This window comes from Syzygium oleosum, unplaced genomic scaffold, assembly GCF_021117445.2.
Source record: "Syzygium oleosum isolate NSW1041296 unplaced genomic scaffold, Sole_v2.1 Sole_v2.18, whole genome shotgun sequence".
NCBI lineage: Eukaryota > Viridiplantae > Streptophyta > Magnoliopsida > Myrtales > Myrtaceae > Syzygium > Syzygium oleosum.
The window spans coordinates 449557-473895 of record NW_026607502.1 but is presented as its reverse complement, the minus strand read 5'-3'; the positions used below and the strand labels follow the sequence as shown (position 1 = coordinate 473895).

Sequence of the window (24339 nt, the reverse complement as noted above, 5' to 3'; positions counted from 1 at the left end):
ACGTCGTCCTAACATTTCGGCGTGACTTCCTAATTTTCCGGTATCCAATTTGGGCTGAATTAAATAATTTAATTCTATTAAATGTAACTCGAGCGTTTCTCAAACTAACGGGTGGCTTGTTGGGGAAATTCGCTTATTCGACCCGTGACTGACACTGAATCGAGTCACGTGCAATTTATTCAGACCGTCACGACTTCGGTTGTCAATAAAATCGCGAGGATCAATTACTAGATCCGTGGGGCACGATCGTTTGGTATAGGTTCAAGATCGTTCGTCAATTCATTTCGTGGTCCAATGGGTATCACCCGCGATCCACTACTTGTGACAATGTGGAACCCGACCCACGACTATCCTTAGATCGGCCAACAAAGACTCAAAAATATCACCTCGGCGATTTAATGGCCGAAAGTCAATCCACGATTGAATTTTCTTTAGTCGTACGAATTTAACTCCCCGATTAGCCTTTCCCTAATGGTTAGCATCCCAGGAATGATCAGTTCCGGATGAGAACTAACTACGAGCACATTTATAAAACTCAGTATTTTATAAATTCCAAATGAACTATTTTTCAGGATGTCACGTCATCGCATTGTACTTAACTGTGGATATTTCAATGGAGGAGTTTTCTTTGGAAACTTTAAGCTTGGTGGGCTCGGTGTTGGGTCTCTATATATATAAAAAAGCCAAAGTGAGGCAATCAACTTTTGTCACCTTCAGTTTGGTTTCAAGCTGAAAGAACTCAGGTTTATGCGATATTTCTTCTCAACTAAAGAAATTGAATTCACTGAAAAGCCAAAACTATCGCCCTGTTTATTTCGCAAAAATATTTTCATTTCATTTTTTAACATTTGGATCGCTTATGGGTCAAAACGATGTTTTTTTTATCATATCCAATGAAAACGCCTATATTTAAATTTAGAAATTTCTTCATTTGAAAATTGTAAATCATTTTTCAAAATACAACTAAAGACTCGGCAATTGGACTACAGACGTTGGTGCTTGGGTACGGGGACCCCGATGCTTGTGCCCGGGTACTTAGTGGCAGAGCCTGGGACCCACGCCTATGCCCAAGTCCCTGAAGGTTATCTTGTGTACCCAACTCCTGTGGCCAAATCACTAGCACTTGAGCCTAGTTCCTCGCCTACCGGGCCCGAGTCCACAAAGGTTGCCCAAGTCTCTTGAGGCTGGTCGCAAGGACCCGATGCCAGTGACTAGATCCCTAGCGGCTATGCCCATATACATGGATCCTTCGCCCAAGTCATCGAGGCGTGGACTTGGGGCCTCGGTGCCTGTCCTTGGGTTACCATTGGCCAGGCTTGAGAAACTTAGGCTCCTATGACTAGGACCCTAGCACCTGGGCTTGGGGACCCTAGCGGCCATGCTTGACTCCCCTGAGGTTGAGGCCTAGTCCCCGACACTTGAGCTGAGGTCCTTAACACTCAGGCATAGGACCTAGCGGGAGAGCCCGAGTAACCCAAGGCTCCACCCATGACAATCCATAAGAGGAAAAGAATAGATTATCTACCATCTATTAAAGTATTTATGTAATGAAAATTTAATTCAATATAACTTTATTTAAAATTTGATGTTATAGCATGTGCAGCCTTTACATCAAACATTAAATAGTGAATGTCTCTTTAAGGGAATAAAAGCAAATTTTCCTTTTCAAATGACGAAAAATAATATTCAGTTCATTTTCATATTTCAATTGAACATAGAAAATATTATCGTATACATCGAAAAATATCAATTTTTTCATGAAATAAACGGCGCAATATTATTGACCTAAATTAAGTTGAAGGCAAGGTTAATGGTCCCTAGTCTTAATGTTCTCTTATACTATCTATTACTCTATGATGTTTGCTCATTTTTGCACTATAGTAAGTTTTTATTGAAAGGACAATAACCTTTGTTAGAATATTAAAATTTTAAACCATACTTTTATCTAACAGCTTAAACTTTTAGAGCTGTTGATGGTCCCATAAAATCTCGTTTAGTATCAGAGCAGGATGTCCCGACTTTAAATTTTTCCAAGCTCCTATTTGCCTCCCCAATTACATATTTCTAAGCTTTAAGCTTAGGCCAAAGTCTACCCGACGTGTGAGGGAGAGTGTTAGAATATATATATTTTTGGTATATAGAAGGAAATGAAATATAAATTATCTCCTAAAATCAAACGCCCCTATGTTGTCACCTAACAAAGTATGAGACAACTCCGTAGGAGGCTTTGAAAAGAACACAATGTCCAAACGCTTCTTTATTTCAAGATTTCACATTAATCCGAGTTCAATTTCTTTGGTCGAGAAGAAATATCACATCAACCAAGGTGGGAGGAAAATATCTACATAAACTGTTTTTTTTATTAATTTTACTTTAATATATATTATAAATAAACATTAATAGGATAAAATAAGCCCGAATTCTAATATAGTAAAGAAAATCGGTCTAAAACTCAAAAGCGAAGTAATAAATAAAATAAAATAACACAGAACCCTAAAAGTACATTTTACTAACTATCCAATTCTATTTATTTTTTTACCATTTAGGAGCGGGCCAGTTCAGGCCTCAAGGCGCCTGGAATTTTTGTCCAAGCTTTTGCCCACCGGGTCTAAAAAGTTCAGCCAAACCGTCCATTTTGTGGGAGGACTTGGGGAGTGCCATTCTTGATAATTGCGAGGAAACACAGAGAGTCGAAATTGGCATTGGAAATCATGAATTTCTTTGGGTTTTAAGCGTGGTTTTGGTTTGGATTTGGATTCTGGCTGCTACGATTTAGAAACACTGCAAATTTCAAGCATGATATGTTTTCCCTTCTATGCACTGCATAAAACTTGATTGCAGCATATATTTTCTCGTGACGCATCTCCCGTTTTCGATCCATTTATATCTGTCTTCTTCTTTATTGCTTTCTGCAGAATATATAGGGAAAGATTTTGGGATTATTATGAATTTAATTGCTTGAATTTATGTAACCGTGAGTTTCTGAACTGATAGATATTTTTTGTCAGTCAATAGGGTCTTTTGCTGGGATGATCATGTCAAGCACAAAATGTGAACCTAGACTAGTAACCCTCGTGATGAAAAAGTGATCCTAGAGTTGGATATTCCCCGCGTTATCCGAAATGATCCTGACTTTGTTGATCCTTTTATACAGTACCTCGTTGTATGTAGTCTTCCGCTTCAAAGTAGAGCGTATCTTCCCCTTCTTCATTTGAGTCATTTCATTAATTCTGATGAGACTTGTCAGCTTCCAGTGCCGGCATATGGAATTAGATCAATTTGGACATCAAGTAGACAATAAGTTAGAATTAATAAGCTTTCTAGTGCATGTTCGATTCATCTGAGCTTTAGGAGCTATATAGCACTGACACGTTTAGGAGGCCGTCGTGTCGGTGTCCGACATGCGATCAATAGGTGTCGGAAATCTGACACGCGGTCAATGTGCTAGACACGTCGCTGACATGCGAGTCCGGTAGCACGACATGCGATTTCGACATGCATAGGGTCAATTTTATAAATTTTCAAAAAATTAGGGGTCAAAATGTAAATTTATAAAAAAAAGAAAAAAAAAAAGACAGAAGAGGGTGAAAGAAAACCTAGTCTAATGTTCTTGTCTTTAGAGTGCCTTCACTCGCACTCTGTACTCCCTCCCTCTCTCGATTCGTGATTTCTCTTCTTCTCTTGAACCAATGATATCTGTTGAGGAGGAGGCCTTGATGAGGAACACCGATTGCGTCTATTTCCTCATCATTTTTCATCTTCTTCCTTCGCATCCTCCAGGCTCCAAACCCCCAAATCCCCACCCTCAGACCCTGAACGCACCACCACCCTCCTCCGTTTTGTGGACCAAGAACCCCTCTAGCATACGGCTCCTCCTCCTCTCCCTCCTGGCGAGCGCCCTCGTCAATGTTAATAATATAAATTTAATATATAATGGTCCTAACGTGTCGGAATTATCTATTTTTTGAAAAATAGCATGTCGCGTGTTATATCACGTGTCGGTGCTACATAGTTTAGGAGAACTAGGAAGTCTGAAATGACTGTCATACATATCACATCTCTGTTCACAGCTGTGCGGATTTGAAGGAAGGGGTTGTTCTCGGCGATTTGTGCTAAAGCTCGAAGCAGCTATAAGATTTGAAACATACCCTAAGTGAGGCTTTTCAAAGATGAGCACTAAAATGTGGTGAAGCCGATTAAATCTGCTTTGTCGTCTTGCTGCAATACTCATTTCTCTTTGTTCTTTTTTCCCCTTCCCTTTCCCCTTCCCCTTCCCCTGGCCCAGCGGTTACCACATAGGGTTTTTACCCTTCGGTCCAAGTGTGAAAGGACGAGCACCGAAACATTTACTTGCAATTGACAAATAAAAATGTATGATTACTTTCTAATCTAATTGTAGCATTCATCTAAAGAGAAAGCGAAGTGTACCTCTAGTTAGCCCAAGAACTGAATGTCTCCTTTTCAATATGTGCGAATCAAAAGAAACAGATAATTTCCTTCTCTGGTGACAGAGACGATCTCCAAAACTTGCCATTGCCTATTATCCACAACCAGCCTAGAGCGACTCCTGAAAATGTCCCATCCAAGAGAAACAACACGAGCAAGTTGTCCAAGGCATTTTGCTCCGGTCCCTGAAAAAACAGCTCATCCCATTTGAATTGCACAAAGAAACTACGCTAAAATGAATACAACTTCGACAAAAGAGTTGAAGTTCAGGTCAAACTTATAGCCTTTAGGTGTTACCGTCATAACACAGACAGTGAGATAACCATTGGTCAAGCCCAATAATGAAGTGAGAATTATCATCTGCCCTTGATCGCCATACTTTGCTATGAAGTAGAATGCCTGGACAAGCAAGAAACAGGCAAAAATCGCTAACATGAGCCCTTTCGGGACTCTAACTTGAGCCGGCTGATAAGGGGAATATATAAAGATATGAAATCCCATACATTGTACATGGCAATTAGAACCATCGGGAACCTAAAACAGAATCAGTCAAGCAAGATCGTAATTGAGTACACAAACCTTTGCAGAAGTCCACATTCAAAGTGTCTATATGCATACAATCAGCAAAAGCATATGAAATTATCCTACAAATACAAAATCTTAAAAATATAGGAATATAATTCATAAGTGTAACATTTACTTGAAGTAGAGAAATCTAACTTCTGTCATCAGCACTCACCATGATCCAAACTTGTGTGTTCCGGTGTTCTCATAGAGAAAGTGTTAGTGTTAAAACATGTATAAGGTATAGATCCATGGCATAATCTGTGTTCTGAAACAACAATTGTTTGTTGCTCAATCGATCATCTTTAGAGTTTCCATCTTGTTGAAATTTCAAAATTTTGCAAGGTTGCAAATACATCAAAAGGAAAACAAATTTTACAACTACAGCAGAGAAAGGTCCACTACTTCAATGCACCTGTCTTTGGATTCCAACAGTAGCAAGATCAGCCGAGACAATTTTAGACCATTCCGAGGCTACCTTAGCAAATCAAGTCGCATACAAAATGATGCAGATAAACTCAAAGAACGTGAAGATTGCCAAAAACAACACTGAAAAACAAATCGAAGATTAATGAGTAAGGGTTCTGCCTATTTCTTTCACTTGACAAAGCTGGTTTTTGCACCACGAGTTTCCTATGTGTATAGACAAGGCACAACATAGAAAGGTGAGTTTTACCTCCTTTCTAATAATAACTTAAAATATAAGATGAGACCATAGTATAACATAAAACCCAAGTCCTTAAGGACTGCACGCTATCAGTACGAGATCGTAGATGACTATCAAGTCAAACTAGACTTGCTCGAGTGTCAAAATTCCACAAACAACAAGATCCCTACATTACAGGATGAATCTAGAAATTGATAAAGATTTTCTGATGACGACAAAGAATTACATACTAGCTTCCTTGCGAAGACCACCATGAGCCTTGTCAAAAGGCTACTTTTGCGATCAGCCTCAAAGCAGATGTTAGAGCTCCTGATTCAGCTAAACCAGCCAAAAAGGACTACATAAATGACATTCCAGCATAATTTGACTTAAAAAGTGATAAAATATATAAATATTAAACCAAACTTTTATCTAACAGCTTAAGTTTTTAGAACATTTGGCAATGATTCCATAAATCTTACATGGTATCTCTTAGAACAGTTGGCATTGGTCCTATAAAATCTCATAAAATGTCAAGATATGACTACAATGGTGTATCTTTAAGGATATACGCTGCAAAAAGAATGCAATAGGAACCGTAAGAGTCCGTCCATCTCACAAAAGGCCTTTAAGGAAATAAACTGCAAAAAAATGCAATAGGAACTGTAGGAGACCGCCAACCTGAATAAATTGAATAAATTCTGGACACATGAAAGACAGTTTGCTGACCATACCACCCTAAACGTGAGCATCGGCCACTCCAATATAGGCATCAAGCACAAATACACCAAAGTAAGGCCCAACTCCTCCTTTCCCTGACGTGGCTGTATGCACCTATGATGTATGAATTCCAGCAATGGAATTAATGCAAGATACTAGAATTTAGGGAACATAACTTAAACTAGATAATTGAACTAGTAGGAGCATCATGAATAGAAATATTTATGCCTTCGGACAACTTACAACTATGAGAAAGAGTGTACTCCAAGTGAAAAAAGTGGATCCAATTATATTCGTCTTTCTTGTATCAGCTATGGATTTGTGGTAGCCTAAGAAAGCCAGCGTCCCAATTGCGGATGGTTGATGAACAATGGTAAGCTCTCTTGAAAAATGGTAATGCTTCAACCAATACAAAACACATAATTAGAAGAGCTCAATCAACCTGTGATTTTAAATTGCTCTAGGCTGATTACAAACCGAAATAAGAGAAGAAAAGATATTGAAAGACAAGTAAAAAGTTTGCGAGTCCCAAAATAGCACTTCTGAGATGATTGAGTTAAGAACTCATCCATATGTCACACAGCATAGTGATGGTTAAGTCAAACATATTGCAACGAACTCCTATTGCTATGAGGCCAGTGATGAGGGGAATAAACCATACCCAAGATGACAATAATGAAATCATTGTACCAAAAATCAACTTGATTAGCAGAAGTCATTGGGCACACCTGTTTTCTAGTCAGACACTGATGTGTAAACAATAACTGAGCTGCAATTCTCAGAACTCAGAGTCAAGACTCTTCCATATCAATATGAGACAGCTAAAGAGAACAGATATTTTACAAAACATAGGACACAAAACAAAGGAATCAGGGAATCTACTCTAAAAACATGTGGGAAATTGGGAATAACCCGGAATTGATTGCCCGGAACACATTATAGTAGTAGTCTCCAACTGTCGGCATACTGTACCAAGCCACAAGAGACCCCCAAATCCAAGGACCAAATAGAACACCGTGGCCTTGAACTTCCCTGAAGAAATTGGGAAATTGATTCTAAAATGTCATCAAACAAAAGGACAACATTGATCAAGATAATACCCGTGTATTGGTTTACCTAATAAAACTATAAAACAGGACAAAAACAAGCGACTTGAGACACAGACCTCAAGTCTAACTGGAACCCCAGTTTCACCAGCATTGGTCATTGTTTCTTCCCTGCAAAACTTGCCGAACAAAACAAATTCAGCCCTAAAAAAAAGTTACTTTTGAGTCTGGTCAATCAAAAGCTATATACTTAAGAGACATTGCACAGTACAGAGGGAGTGACGTGGTTACACCGAACAGAAAACAAAGACAGACCTTTATTTTGGTGATGCAAACTAGTGTGGTTGTCGACGGCCTTCTCCATTACCTCAGTTGGAACGAAATCAAGATTCTTTGCCTTTTTGAAGTGAAATTAAAACTGCATCATTAGAAGCCCGACAGGAGGGTGACGGGCAGGAAATTGCTGAGTGTTGGGAATAGTTAGTCGACCAGAAAATCCAATTTTGACAGGCTAGTCAATGCGAATGGTTAAGTACTCGAGTGGAGTCGATGGATGAAAGACTAACTCAGTTGATTGGAGATAAGTGCAAGATGTCACCATTAAGGAAATAGAGGTGATGTCACCTCAAATGGTGGAATCGATAATCTTGGATGTAACCGCTTATAGGTAAGAATTGCTGAATTGTAGGAGCCATGTAGCTTACGCTTTGTTTCTTAATAACCATGTATGTAACTATCGATTGTAAGTACAAGCACATGCATTGAAATATGTATAAAGGACTGCCAATCCATCCAAGAACACATGCTCAATTTTATCTTCAGTATATTCTACTTTTACAGTATCATTTACATCTCCAGCAATGATTATTCCCGATCTTCGTACTTTTAGATTTATTGCCATTTACGTCACTGTTCAAGGATCAATTAATGACCATTTACAACTAGTGTGGGTTCGTGTCTATCCATCTCAATTCCCGTAAAAAGGTATGAAAAGAAGACCGAGTTATTGAGCTATTGTTCTCACATCTTCTAGTCCAAACGCAAGCCGTTTTGACTAGGGTCAGGACTGAAATTGATAGATAATCGCATGTGGCAAAAAAAAAAAAGGACTAAAAATTAGATGTATAACATAAATAGTTTATGTGAGGCATTAATCGTGTAACAGTTCATATTAGTTTGGTTTTTTGTGGTTGCTATGATTGGTTAAAATTCTTCTGTCGGTGGATGTCTACTATACATGATGTATTAAGATTTTGAAGCGTAGAAGGCAGGCACAATTGATATTTTCAATCATTCTAAGCTTTTAAAGTGAGATTGATTGAGCATTTTCAATTTATCACTGTTAGGTTATTTATCACGGCTTGTAAATTTGACACTTTGAAAACAAAGGACGAATTTGTGAGGACAAAATTAATAGAAGTAATAGCCAATGCATGTATCATCACGCAATTCACTTTTCATCTCATTAAAATATTTACGGGCTTAGAGTATGGAATCTTCAAGCTACGAAAGACGAGACGGTGGAGAATGTGATCAAATGGAGAAGGGGTCCCCATTTTTGTCATAAGTAACGAGATAAAACCTACCTTCAAAGTATTTTATGTGTCAAAAGGAGTAATATCATTATTCCATCACTTTAGATGAACTTTTCATAAGATCCTTTCTATTAACAAAATTCAAATAATAACATACGAATTTTGTTGTTACTTAATAAATGTGATGAAATATCTTCTATCTGATAAAAAAAAATTGGGTTGATAGTAAAGATCTTCTTGTTTTTTTTTTCCACAAAGACGAGGTCAAGCCACTGGAATTGCAACTTGTTTTAGAAAGTGATTTAACTTTGGTAATTGATATATAAATATCATATACACTTGAAGAAATAATGATGTAACTTCTTTCAACACATAAGATACATGAAGGTTCTTTTGTGATTCCATTGTCTTCCAATTTTGAATATTTGGTTTGACACTGTAGACACTTTTGAACGGAGCTGATGCTTACATTTCTTCTTGTCAGATTGGAGCTGATGTTCAGTTGTATATAGACTTATCAAAATGTGTTATAGATCCCCTTTTAACCTATATTTGATAAGATTATTATTATATATGTTAGTTATATTCAGTAAATAAGTTATAAATGGATTTAAGATGTTAAAATCCAAAATAATACTTGTGTTAAATAGGTTTACAATTTACTTAAATTTAACCCTTCTTTTTGGATCGAGTCAGGTAGGGTATGAGTAGGGTATGGGTTAAATCGGGTATGATTCGCTAGATTGCACTATATGAAAATGAGTTAAAACGAGTTAAATAAATCAATTTAGATCGGATAATTTTCAATTAAAGTTAAATTTGATTTGACTTACCCGTTTGATTGGCGCAGTTGTTTTCGTCGTTTTAATCCAAGAAAAGCAGTGTTTATCAGCGGTTTCAACGACAACTAAACGTGACCTTCGAGGCCTGTGCACGCGAGAAACATCCAATAATTGTATAGAACGAGAGATGCACGTTGCCCAATGCAAAACAATTTTTCTTGAAAAGTCTCATGTCTGGGGATTGGCCTTTCCAGTTGGCATCCTCTCATTGGTTCGACGGTATTCTAACATTAATACTTAAATTCAGATTCTTTCGGGGACTTTTTCATTGGATACTTTAAAGTTAGTGGGGCTCAACGTTGGTTTTGTGGACGATCGACTTTTGTTGACTTCAGTTTGGTTTCAAAGCTAAAAGTACTCGGGTTGATTCATTGAAGAGCCAAGACTACAAGATTTTACTGGATTTTGCTACAGAATGTGTTTGATATCTTTAGGTAGACATCGTAGGTAGTAATGTATTTATTTCGATTTGCTAAATATGGTTTCCACCTCGAAATCGGTCCACAAAGTTCACATCTAAGTATAGGACCTAAATCACAGATCCAACTCACCAAAGACTTTTCAAGCCTTCCATCCACCACCATGTCAACGTCGCCCTTTTGTCTCTGCCACCATCACGAGGGTGACAACAACATCTCTCTCTCTCTCTCTCTCTCTCTCTCTCTCTCTCTCTCTCTCTCTCTCTCTCTCTCTCTCTCTCTCTCTCTCTCTCTCTCTCTCTCGTGATGAGAGTGAGAAGTCCAAAATCGATGATGTACTTAATCCCACTGAGGTTTATGGAGATCGAGAATAGATTGTGGTATCGAACTCATGGATTTCAATTTGCAAACCGAGTTTTGGACCATTAGACTCACCAAAGTAGGGGTAAATACAAAAGTATTGTAATTGTAGATGAAAGCTTACGCAAGGCTTAGTAATGGGACCCTTCTAAGTGTAATGTGGACACTTAGAAATACATAATGGTGTATGGCTTGACTATAGGAGAGATATACCGTTTATTAGGGGTGATTAGTTCTAGGGTGGGCCGAGAACTAAACCAGAGTGGTCAATTCCTAGTTTTCGGAACTGAGAATTGGCCCACCTGGTCCTAGATCGTATCGGACTGTCTTGTCTGGTCTGATCCTTGGGTGGGTCAAAGAAACAGGTGCTATGGGGGTATTGTACGAGCTGCTTATTGTCAGCGCCATGGTGGAAGGAAACCGAGACATCACTGGAACCGGAGAGTATCACTGGAAAACCTGCAAGAAGAGAGTAACTTGTCGATATCCTTAAAACTACTAGCCGATCACTACAGGTGCTCGTCGATCTTGGGTAGGAGGTTGTCATGAGTTAAGGCGGTTCACGATGCAATGTGGATACTTGGTGTCATAGAAAAAAAAAGTTTATAGTAAATGTGTAATAGTGAGAATAGTTTAAGAATTTTTTGTGGCTTTTACCCTTTATCATACTCCAATTAGTGGGAACTACGAAGACTTAGACTGAGGCTTTTAGAGAAGTCAGCTTCTAGATATGAAATGTGGTTATTTGTCTATTTGTAAAGCCTAATAAGAATTTCGCATGCCTCCGCAATCAAGTTAGTCTATAGTAGCTATAGTTGTAGACACAAATATATACCAAGTCAATCAAACCTTCAATTTAATCATTTTATGATTGTATCTAATCTCAATTAATTATTACATGTAGCATATGTACTAGATTAAATTCAGACACTTGAAAATGATAGATTTTCATGTGGGTCCTATATGAATCCCATCAGATCTAATGGTTCGGATTCATTTCAATATATGTATTAGGTTCACCGAGTAATTTGTTGCATGCCATGGAAAACCGAGAGATTATCGGTGACTAGACTCATTACCCAAAATATGCAATGTATCACATGTTAGGTGCGGTGACATTTCAATAAGTTAGGATGATAAAAAAATATAGAGTCCGGCTAGTGCTTATCTTTGTTCCTTACTTCCTTCCTTCTCTTAACGAATCCATCAGCCTACAAATGCATTATTTAGTATACTCGTGAGTTGTAATATGATGCAACGCTTTTGACATATGCTACTAATCAATGATTAACTCCAATCTCTTCAAATTAAGAGAAGATTTTTCTTCTTAATTTTCCCTCTTTTGTCGGTGTTAAAGAAATAGAGCAATGTTAGTGAGATCTTCAAGCGTTGAGATTCGCTTGGCCACATCTTCATCGAAACGTTCCAAGCAAGCAACATGACAAAAGCCATAAGAAATTGTGTAGAGCTACTGCTTCTTACTAACTATTTTGGTGTTCTAGGAATTCTTTTAAGCCAAATAATTTCCCATATTTTAATATTCTTTTGGGAGTTGAGATGACGACGTTTTGGTAGAACTTTGTGCCGACCATGAATATAGAAATTAGGTGATTAAAATACCCTTTGCAATTCATATATTAAAACAGTAGATGACATGGCGATGATTTGGCTATATGAGATAGAATCGAAGCAACAAGTTATCATGTTCTAAACTTCTTGATTTATTTTTTTTATTAACACCATCTCTTCCACTCATCTTTACATTTTTCAACTCTCAATCATTCTGCTTAAATTTTTTGTTTAAACTTGTGGGTATTTATTTCATATTACTGGGAAGAAAAGCTGAATTTCCATAGTTAAATACACATAATAGCCAAAAGCCCCATGCACTGATTCTAGTCATTGTGGAAATATACATGTGAATATGTTAAGGGTTTTGTTAACGAGTGTTTCGGGAGTATTTGTTAAACACGTAACTAAATGAATTTTATCATTTTGAAAGCACTGTTTTCCTCGTGTTATGCACAATCAATGCATTGGAAATTAAACTATTTTTATACGGAATGTTTAACAAAGGTACTGGTTAACAAGACCTCAAGTCAATTACCAGATCAACTTTTTCAGTGTTATTTTGCCGACATTTATAAGAATACAATTGTCCCCAAAACAATGTTATGAATATTGCAAGTTGTATAGTTGGAATCGGGAATTCTAATATTTCATTACTAAACTACCTACGTAGGTACCAATCTCCTAATAGCACTTGTGAAAAAAAATATCTGTTTTGGATGGAGACAACAATAAAAATTCAAATCTTTCCACTATTGGTAAGTAGTAAGATTTGACTGTTCTATGTGCAAAAGTAGTAATTTTTTTTCGTGCTTGTAAATTTCAGTAACTATTGGTAAGTATAAAGAAACTCTGTTAGTAAGCAAAATGACCAGTGACTTTTTTCTTGGTAACTTATTAGTGACATATATATTTTTGTGAAATTACAATTTTTTTTGGTAGATTGCAAATTGACAATTATTGCAACAGTTTACTAACTTTTATTTGTACGCTTTGAAATTACTATCTCTTATATGAAATCATAGATCTAAATTAAAGTGATTTACCAACAAGTTTTGGGTCACCAACTTAAGTTTGAGTTACTTATCCACGTTTAATTACTTTTTTTATTTAAAATTTTCTATTGAGTTATTAATCTTTATTTTCCTTGGTTAGCAATCTCTTACATTTACTGACTATTTTCGAAGATTACCAACCTAAATTAGCGTGACTCACCAACTTTTCTTCCATTAAATTGCCACCTATATTGGGTTACCAACTCTAGTCTGAGTTATTTACCAATATTTGTTTGAATTTTTTATTTTCCATCCTTTTTAAGAAATTATCAACCTTAATTAGAGCAACATTCTGAATTTTCTCTAATTATGTTACCAATTAGTTTTGGGTTATCAACTTTCATTTCAATTACTTATAAACTTTTTTGACTAATACTTACTAAATTTTCTTATCTTTTACCAATTTTTATTCACCTTTATTAATTAAGCCTTAAATTTACCAAATCTTTATGAAAATACTAAATATAATTTAAGTGAATAGTCACGATTACTTAATAAACTAGTGTTGGATTAGCAACTCTCACTTAATTTAGTTATCGATATGTACTTGAATACAGACTTTCTATTTGGTTAGTAAATTGGGAATAAATTTGGTAAATCACTAAAGAAAGGTTGGTAATTTCATATGATAGTAAGTAAATTTAAGGTTTTAGACATTAATTTAAATTAAAGTCAAAAAATAATAACATAAATATCTCTTTGTCATAGATAGAGAAATTGGTTGTTTAGAAAAACCCAAATAGACATTTGTAACTAATTCAACTAAGAATTATTAATGCAACATTAGTTGATAATTTGATCGTAGACAATGGTTGTTGATAAGGAAAATGCAAGTAGTAACCCAAAAGAAATAATTGTTAAATTAACAAAAAAATTATGAATGTTGTTAAGAAACTCAAATGAGAGTTAAATCAAAACTAGTTGGTCGGAGAATAGTTGGTAAGACCAACCCAAAAGGTTGGTAATTTCACATAACAGTTATTAAATTTTAAGGTGGTACTAAGAAAAATACATAAAAATTGATATAATCTAAGAGTATGCTTTTTATTAGAGATAAGAGAAGTTGGTAATTTAAAAATAAAATAAAAAATGTACATTGGCAACTAACTCAAACAAGAGTTAGTAAAGCGGAACTAATCGGCAACTTGATCAAAGAAAAGTTATTAGTAACTCCCACTGAGGTTGGAAGTTTCAAAAAAGAGTCGGTTGATATGAAAATCTTGCAAGCAAGGTAAATAAAAATGGCAACTAAAATTAATAATTAATAAATGTAAGAAAAAAACACATAAATGTTGGTGATCAACTCAAATGAGGATTGGAATTGTTTTTGTGAGTGACACAAATAAAGATTGGTAATTTCATATAATAATTGGTAAATATGACTTATTTAAAAGAGAGATAAATAAAAGTGTAAAAACGATAGCAATAGTTAATGTACTAAGAAAAATAAAATAAATATTGGTAAGAAATTCAAATGAGAGATGGAGGTCCAAACCTAGTTGACAATTTATTTGAGAAAAGTTGGTAAGTTACTCAAATAAATATTGGTAAATACATCTGGGACTTGGTAAATTTAAGGGGCTGTTAAGGTAAACAAAAGATTTCGACAAAAAAAAAACCTAAATAAAAGAAGTAGCAATTTCATTGAAGTGTCGATAGTGACCAACAAGTTACCTGAAAGATAGGCGATAGAAGCTTTTTTACCAATATTTTTATTTTTCACACGTATAAACTTTTTCATAAATTTATTTGCATGAAAAAAAGTTCATTTTTGTGTGTGTGTGTGGATAAGTGTATTGGAAGTCCTAAAACTGTTCACAAAAGTGCAATTGGGTCTTAAAACTTTCAAAAAGTGCAATGAAATCCTAAACTTCTCACGAAAGTGTAATCGAGTCCTAAAACTTTCAAAAAAGTGCAATTAAATCCTACAACTTGTCAAATTAGTTATCTCTGTTGATTAGATTTTTTGAAAGTTTTAGGACTCGATTGCACTTTCATGACAAGTTTTAGGACTTGATTGCACTTTTTAAAAGTTTTATGGCTTAATAGCACTTTCGTATAAGTTTTAAAACTTTCAGTGCACTTATCACTTTTTTCTTAACAATAGTACAGTAGAATCGACCCTTGCGCTTTGGTTAAAGGTACCAGATTTAAACAAAGTGTAGAATATGTTCCATGAATTGACTGCTTCTGAGTTCACATCAATGTATATACCAAGACCAAAAGAGCATCCAATTAATAAACACGATGCTACAAATAAAAAATCCTATAAGCAAACATCAGTATCACATGGAACAAATCAACACGGTGCTGACTTTCCGTCAATTTGATGAAAATTGGAAAACAAATTTCTTCATAATGTATTTTTTTTCTTAAAAGGGAAAATGACATAAGTAGTCCCTGAATTTTAACCAAATGTGCAATATGGTCCTTAAATTAAAGCCCAATGTGTAATGTAGTCTCTGAACTTTCAATTTGAATTCAATGTGGTCCTTGAATCTTTTTACATGTTCAATTTAATCCCTAAACTATATGAAAATGTCCAATATTGGATATTTTCATATAATTCAGGGACTGAGTTAAAAAGGACAGACCCACTTGCGCATGGCCGAGTTGGTGGGCGCTTTCCTTCCCTCAGAGAGGTTCTGGGTTCGAATCCCCGCTCGGTTCCGTAATTTAAGTGGGGGGCCCTGGCGGTGGGTTGCTGGGCTAGTCTCCCCCGAGGTATAGGCGCTCCGATTACCTGTGCGGGCTCGTCCCCGGGGAATGGTGGCGGATTCTCGGTTACCAAAAAAAAAAAAAAGTTAAAAAGGATAGCATTGACCATTTTCATATAGTTCATGGGCTAAGTTAAATATGTATCAAAAGTTTAGTAACCACATTAAAATTAAAAGTTTAAGGATTACATTGTATATTGGGCTAAAGTTCTGAGACCATATCGAATAAATTAAAAATTCAGTGATGACATTGCACATTTAGCAAAAATTCAAAGACTATTTGTGTTATTATACTTTTTAAAATGAAAAATTAGAAATAGACATGCACGTCTGATGTATGGAGTCGCTCTCTCGTCACTTTCCCCAGCAAAAAACAAACACAAAGGTCGGCCGTTGAAATCGAGTCCTATGGCCCAACGACATTAACAAAAACGAGCTGTCATCTTCCTTCTTTTTGCTGTCCAACTCATCACCAAATCAAATTTCTGCGGGACATCTTAACCCGACAAAAGTAACGATTCATATATTAAACAGACAAGTTGTACCATATCGACGAATCATTGTAGTCCGTTTTGTAAATCTCTATGATGACACAATAAGTTCTTAGATCATCCCAAAGTTCACTGATGCGTCTTAATTCGTGGAAATTGTATCTATCGCGTCCGAGAGACTAACGTTTAATATAATCCTGATGTCTAAGATTTGCCATTGCCCCATGGAATTCGATGGTCCAAATATATACCATTTTGGGTGGATGCAACAACTATTTCTTACGAAAGAAATCTACCCAATTACATTTCACGTTATCTTCCTGAAAAAACCTGAGTCGGTCTGACCAAATATTCAAAAACCGGAAAAGTATGTTAAATTGAATATAAATCGTTAGATCCGAGGGGATCCATGTAAGGCCCGCCGTTTTTAACGATTTGAATTCATATTTAGTACGTGTATTGGGTCGACGCAATAATTTTAGTCCAAAAAACGAAACAATCTATGTGCAATGTCCCTTGCCATTGCCATGAGAAGAAAATTAAATTCGTTGCTGTCCTTTTCGACAACTCTCCCCGAGCATCTTTATTAGAACCTTCCCTTTGGGGTCGCACACTAGCACGTTATCTTCATCTCTCTCTACTCGCTTGGACTCTATATAACCCCTACCTTTTTCAACTTTTACACCACTCTCACTCCCTGTCCAGGAAGAAAGATGGCCACCCACCACCCGCCGGACCTCGAGGCCGCCGCCAACGACTCGGTCGCCTCCTCCCCGCGGTCCGAACACCACCCCCACGATCTCCACCAGCGCGTCCGCCTCATGTGCAGCTTCGGCGGCAAGATCCTCCCCCGCCCGCACGATAATCTGCTCCGTTACGTTGGCGGCGACACCCGGATCGTCGCCGTCCAGCGTGCCACCACCTTCAACGCTCTCCTCAACAAGCTCTCCAAGCTCTCAGGCACTAACCAAGACCCTATCTCTATAGCCATTCTGATCTTATGTTCATATGCTCAACAAATTACATGCTTTTTATCGAGATTCTCGTTATCTGGACTATATGGCATGCTCAAATTCAAGACATTTATGAGGGAAGTTCATGTTAAATTGTCCTCTGGTGATGTTATTCAAGTTTTTGCCCAATTTCTCTTGGTGCCCTACTGATTCTTTCTTTATGTCAATCTATACAATTTGCAATGATCTGGTTGATATGAGAAAGATCTTGGATTGATTGAACCAGTATCATAGACGAATTCAGGACTTTTGATGACTATTTAACTTGTTCGAAATTAGATAATATCGCGTTTCATGAGGAAAATGAATTATTTTTTAGGAGGGAATAACAGGTCTGCTTTGTCTGCTTCGCTGTCTCCTTGGTTTGTGCCTTTCGTTTTTATTGATGGAAGTATTCATTGGAAAATGCTGTGTAGGTACGACGAACATTACAGTGAAGTACCAGCTTCCCAATGAAGATCTGGATGCCTTGATTTCGGTGACGACGGACGAGGATATCGAGAACATGATGGAGGAGTACGACCGGGTTGCCCAGAACCAGAACCCGCGGACGGCTCGGCTCCGTCTCTTCCTCTTCAACAAAGGCGACGACTCGCGAACCAGCAGCATCGGCTCGCTCCTCGACGGCTCGTCGAACCGGGAGCAGTGGTTCTTGGACGCCCTCAACGGCGGCGGCAGCGGCCCGCCTCTCTGCCCGGGCCTCGAGCGCCTCCGCTCCGAGGCCTCCTCGATCGTCTCGGAGGTCCCGGACTACTTGTTCGGGCTGGAGATCTCGGAGGAGAATCAGCTCCGCGAGCCCAAATCAAAGGCCCGGAGTTTGCTGCTCGAGACCATCTCGATTTCCGATCCGGGCTCGCCCATCCCCGTCGCCAATTCGTCGTATTGCTCGACCTCCTCGGCGTCCATGCCGGACCTTCCTCCGGTGAAGACGAAGCCCGAGAATCCGGTTCCCAGATCCGACCCTAAGGAAAGCGAGAGTTTCGAGGAAACGGGAGAAACCATAGTCGTGCAGCCGGGCGGGTATCCGGGCAATCCGGCGGGTTACTACCCCACGAGTTCTCACTATTCCGGGCCTCCGATGCAGCACATGCCCGTCTATTACCTCCCGAGTCCCATGCCTCCCAGTAACATGTCAGTCCCGCCCATGATGGCCCGAGGACACTATGTCCAGCACCAGCAGTACCCCGCTTCAGCGGGTCAAATACCGGTCGGCTACCATCAGCCCGGCCCGAGTCCGGGCCAGATGTACAGCGGAGTGGTGAGGTCCGTGGTTGCCGATGGCGTGAGCCACCAGGTATACTACGGGGTAAGCAATGGAGGCATGGTTCCGACGTACCCGCCCGGGATGGTGGTTCAGGCTCCGGGCGGAGAGGATATTCAAGTAGTGGCGGTGGAGGCAAAGCCGGGTCGGATCTCACAGCAATCATGACACCATTATTGGGTACAAAACATTTTTTTGTTGGAAGGGCTTTTCCTTCTATCTAATTATTGAGTCGCATGCGGTTGTAGTCTACTATTATGATGGTATGAGTTGAGTTATCGAACGCCCTATAATCACCCTTTGGACAGGGGAAAAAAGAAGGAAAATGAGAGAAATTGTCCATAGTGGAAAGAAATACTGTGTATACTGTACAACTGTGTTTTCAATTAATGGAAAAAAAAATTATGTAAAATAAATATATATTTACATATATGTTGTGTGGTTTACCATATGTGACGTTAAATTATCCAAAAGTCCATACAATTTCTGAAAAGCTTTTTCAGCCAGACAAAGCTACCCCTTTTTTTCTTTTTCCTTACTTTTCCTTTTTTCTTTTCCTATCTTTTTCTTCCACCAACAACCACAGAAGAGCTGTCCAACCGCCATCGCCGTCGCCATCGCACCCTTATCGTCGCCGCCCTGCCATCGACATCGAAACCGACAGTAGCCACCGAACCCTTCTCTGATCCAGAATTTGGTTCGGGTTTGGAGGAGGCTTGCGGTAGGGTGTGGTTTCGTGGGTAAATTTCTTCCCGAAGTAGGTGCCTCTTTTAGGGTGACTTCCTAATTAAGCATTTTCCAATCCTTAATGTCACTGACCCCCCAAGATGGACTTCGAGGTGGTTTAATGGATTTCTAGGCGTGAGCTAATAATCCTCTCATGATGTAACATTTACGTTTGACCTATTTTAGGCCAAGTAGGAACCACCTAAAGCATCGAATCCCGCCTTATATCTTCTAACCAAAAATCTTATGTTCAGGAACTTGCTTATGCTAGTTTTACTTAACCCCGTTATCTATATCTTTATTTTTTTTAGAGAAAATGTCATTTTGTGCAATCTTTTTATAATTCTTTAACATGCAAATCGAAGTGGTCATGAGCAAGCATGTAATCAATGGGATGAATCACTAAAAAATAAAAATAATAAGAATAGCAAAGTAAATGAAATAAAAAGGTAAACCGAGCGGTGTATTGGGCAAAATTAACACATGACCTCGTCGTAACACTTCGATCCAAGATCCCTTGAGCTATGCATAAAAGTTAAAGAAAGAAAGGTCATTCAACTCACCTAACAAACTCTAAATGATGTGCGTTAAAACTGCGAAAAAAACAGACTCAAACCAATCCTTCATGAAACGTGAGAAGCAATTCGATCGCAATTGAAAATTCAAAGAGAACCCATAGAGAATTTATATGAATGGACTCAAAAGTTGAGGCAATTCGAACGCAATTGGTTCAAGCACGGTCCACGACATATTTATCCTCGACATCTCGTATTATTTTCCATATTAAAAGTTGGAAACGGATCCCACATGAGCGATTACATGCTATGCGATGCCAAAACTGGCGAATTCCTAGCAACAAAAACAGATCAGGGCATCGAGATTTGCCCCAGGGACGCGCGAACGTTCCAAGAGAGGGCTGAACACTCACTATTTGAACCGAGGGGCGGTCTGAACAGTGAGCATTCAACCCACTTCCAGGCTCAGTAAAGTCCTAGAAACATGCCTCCACGACTCTAGGGCGGTCCTACACTGCAAATAAGATCGCTAAATGTACGAATGCAAGTTCGAACTAAGATGATATAGACAAAACGAATGTGTGATTATGAACTATTTACTTCTAATGATGATGTCAAAGCAGAATTTTATTCAAATGAAAACGGATAAAAAAACCGCCCGATCAAGCATCAGTCTTTACTCGACAAGGGGTTACATGATGCTTCTGATGAGTTTCACAGAATTTTCTGAGGGATGAATGTACACCAACAAGCGAAACTGTTACTGAGCTCACACCAGCAGGTACTTCACAATATAAAGGAATGGAATGGAGTCGCGCACCTCAATGCGAAGATGGCAGATGGGAACGACCTCGCGAGACGTCAAGGACTGTATCTGGACTCGGTTGAGGAAGAGGAAGCCATTGGAGCAGAGACAGCGGATCACCAAGTTGACGACGAGCGCCGCCAGTTCCTCAAGCAATCCTCAAGATTTTCTCTCTTTCTCATAATCTTTACCCTTTCTGTATACTTTCTTTTTGCTTTCTCTTCTCTTTCCCCGCTGTAATCCCACACTCACTCACACACTCATGCACGAGAATATGCTCCTGAAATCCTCCTTTTAAATGGCTGAGTGAGCGAATATATCTCCAGATGGAGGTCATCTGTCATGGCCAGAAAACCCAAAAAGCCGAGAGGAGCATCAACATCAGTTCTCTCTCTGTCCAATGTCCAATGAATCATCGTCTGGACGAGATTCCTCATTTTTGGTTCCAATCATTGACTTACCCCTCCCCGAGATCTCTCCAGGAGACCACCACCAAGCACTCTCCGTAGTCGTATTCATCTCTCTCTCTCTCTCGTTCCTTCCTTCCTGGCCGAGACTTCCCTTTTCACTTGCATGGAATCCTGTCCCTCCCCTCTCGATCCTTGCCTTGCTTTGAGTGGTGTGAAGTGGAAAGCAACCATGAATGCCATTTCGGTAGAAGAGATGGAGGGGAAGACAAGCAGTTCAATTAGTAGAGAGAGAGAGAGAGAGAGAGAGAGAGAGAGAGAGAGGAGATGAGCCGGGCTTGTAGAGTTTCGCAGGCCTGAGCTTCAGAATCGAAATAAACTAAGGTTCCCTGTGAACAATAGGGCCCTATTCAGAATCTGTACGGAAGCCTTAGAAAATTTCTCAGTTTCAATTCGGCACAAGATGATTCAGGTCGGGTCGCATATCGGGCCGGTTCACTAAAAATTGTAAGCTTGCGTAAGTCGATGCTCGGTGTAGGCATGCCATGTTTAAGAAAAACTAAATGCTTAATTTCTTATTGCAAAGAAATCAAGTGAAGAATAAGAATGCAGTGCAACTTTGGTATATTTGTTTAAGGGTCAAATTCGGCGGATTTAGTCCCTACTTTTCTACAAAATGCGAAAGAGATCTTTGGGGCGTAAAATTTTAGGTGTCAACACTTATTATATCATATCGTCTTTCACAAATTTTGGATATGAGGAAATGAGTTTCCCTTTTGCGTAAATCGTCTTTGATAATTGAGAGTACAAAAAACTCATCTAAAATGGGCTCGAAGTGCCTGGGCTAGGAGTGTAACCAATTCACGAAGATAGATGGCATCGAGATTGACACCCTCTTGAACTTCTGCCTATTAATATATGGAGGATACTCCCGTTCCGTTAGCCGATTTTTTTTTTGTTCTGGTAGATTTTTAAAGGAGTTGATGAATGCCAAAAAAAAAATATTGGTGAAAACAACTATCCATTACCTCATTTCCTATAACTTATTTGTAATTTACCAACACTTTCATAAAACTAACTGAAGGAGACGAGAATTAAAGACTTAGATGTCCGCCTTTTATGCCCAGTTTATCATTGGTTTATCGTTCGAAAGTCAAGTACACATTATTTACTGAGCCTCTTGAGTTTATTAATCTTTTCTTACCCGTTTGTCCGGTCAATCCTACGCGGGGAAACTCATTATGTGGTTCTTCTTAATTTACCAACTTTACTTTACTGATTATCAGCTTTTATTTTCCTTTCTTAATGCTTAATTAATTTAGCACGTTTTCTATTGAGTTACCAACTTCTCTTTGCCATTCTGACTATTTTTAAGACTTATCAACTCTTTTAGAAATTACGAATCTTAATTAGAGCGATTACCAACTTTTTTCCAATTAATTACCATCTCGTTTCGCTTTAACAACTGTTAATTGAATTTATTGCCGACATAGTTTGGTTTATGTTACCAACTTCTTTTATTTAGACAAAAAAAATCCATTATCTAAAATCAACTTTTATTATCGTTTTTATCAACTTGAATTCACCAATTAATGAAATTAACCGACCTTTATTAAGTTATTGACTAGTTTTGGATTATCAACTCTCATTTGAGGTACCACAATGTTTGTTTCTTTCTTTTTTCCTTTTTTTTAAATTATTAACTTCTTACTGTTTCTCAACTTTTATTTGCCTTACGTACCAATTTTCTAAATACTAATTCATGTTATGAAATTACCAATCTCAATTAGAGTGATTATCACAGTCTCCATTTATGTTACCAATGAGTTTGTTGCCAGTTCTTATTTCAGTTGATTAATAATGTCCATTTATTTTTTTTCTTTTGAATTACAATCTTCTCTTATCTTTGAAGATGAACTTAATTCTTTTATCATGTAACTACTTTTATTTACCTTTTTTACCACTGGGCTAAATTTACAGTTCTAAAACTTGTCATGAAAGTGCAGTTGAGTCCTAAATCTTTCAAAAAGTGCAATCAAGTCCTAAAACTTATCAAATTAGTGCAATCAAGTCCATCCGTTATCTCTATTCAATTTGGCTAAAGCTAAATACTGACGTGGCTAAAACATGAAGGACAAGGCCAAAACAATGTCATTTTGGTCCAAATATAATTTTTTAATCTAAGTATTATTTAAATTTAATTAAAAATAAATATTTTTTTTAAAAAGCAAAAGCCCTTGCCTACGGTCGCCGGGGCTTGGCGACCCCGGCTGAGCCTCGCTCCACCATCACCTTTTCGGCGTTGGTGGGCGGCAGCGGTGAGGACCCCGCAGGCACTCACTCGGTTTGTACTCTTTATAATTTTTTTCATTTTTTAATCTAATTTAAATGATATTTAGATTAAAAAATAGATTTGGACCAAAATGATGTCGTTTTTGCCTTGTCCTTCATGCTTTAGGAGAGAGAGAATAATAAAAAAAATCACGTTAGTGTTTTCCGTTAGCGAAGTTGGATAGAGTTAATAGAAGAACTTGATTGCACCAATTTGACAAATTTAATTTGACAAGTTTTAGGACTTGATTGTACTTTTTGAAAGTTTTAGGACTTAATTGCAATTTAGTGACAGGGTTTTAGGATTTTCAGTACACTTATCCCTAAAAACAACTAAGAGTTGACAGCTTAATCAAAGAAAAGTTGATATTTATTCTAACTGAGGTTAGTAATATTTAAAAGAGTTGATAAATTTAATAAGTGAGAGAAAAAGCAGTAACTCATAGATTAGTTGGCTTCAACAAAAAAAAAATAGATTAGTTGGTAAATTTAAGAAAAAACAAAAAGACGCTACTAAACAAAACAAATGAGAGTTTATAAACAAATAAACTACTCGGTAACTTAATCAAAGAAAAATTGGTAAGCCACACGAATAAAGATTAATACTTTCATAAAATAGTTGGTAAATTTAAGAGTTGAGTAAGAAATGTAAATAGAAATCGATAAACGAAAAGAAGCTTTTTTATGTATTAGAGATAAGAGATGTTGGTAATTTAAACAAAAACCAAAATAACATTGGTTACTAACTCAAATGAGAGTTGGTAATGCAATATTAGTTGGTAACTTAGTTGGAGAAATTTGATAATTACTTTAATTGAAGTTGATAATTTGTAAAATAAGTTGGTAAATTTAAAAAAAGTTGGTAAGTTAA

At 37.6% G+C, this 24339-nt stretch overlaps 1 protein-coding gene and 1 pseudogene across 2 annotated transcripts; one reads left to right on the top strand and one right to left on the bottom strand.

Moving 5' to 3' along the window:
* Positions 1-4475: 4475 nt before the first annotated feature.
* Positions 4476-7583, bottom strand: LOC130140431 (equilibrative nucleotide transporter 3-like; annotated as a pseudogene).
* A 9438-nt stretch (positions 7584-17021) lies between these two features.
* On the top strand, positions 17022-19359 carry LOC115690871 (uncharacterized). Of its 2 annotated transcripts, XM_056319512.1 has the most exons (3): positions 17022-17370; positions 17840-18864; positions 19271-19359. In XM_056319512.1, the coding sequence occupies exons 1-2, from the start codon at positions 17124-17126 to the stop codon at positions 18850-18852; spliced, it is 1260 nt and encodes a 419-aa protein (XP_056175487.1). In that variant the 5' UTR covers positions 17022-17123; the 3' UTR covers positions 18853-18864; positions 19271-19359. The 2 variants fall into 2 exon arrangements, with proteins under 2 accessions (XP_056175487.1, XP_030473212.2); XM_030617352.2 differs by lacking the exon at positions 19271-19359 and having other exon boundaries at positions 17840-18927.
* Positions 19360-24339: the final 4980 nt, after the last annotated feature.

What these genes read in the sequence shown, in the direction of transcription:
- LOC115690871 (XM_056319512.1), top strand. Translation starts at nt 17,124, where the DNA reads ATGGCCACCCACCACCCGCCGGACCTCGAGGCCGCCGCCAACGACTCG. An exon ending in CAAGCTCTCCAAGCTCTCAG is followed by an intron (nt 17,371 to 17,839) that starts GCACTAACCAAG and finishes AATGCTGTGTAG; the next exon opens with GTACGACGAACATTACAGTG.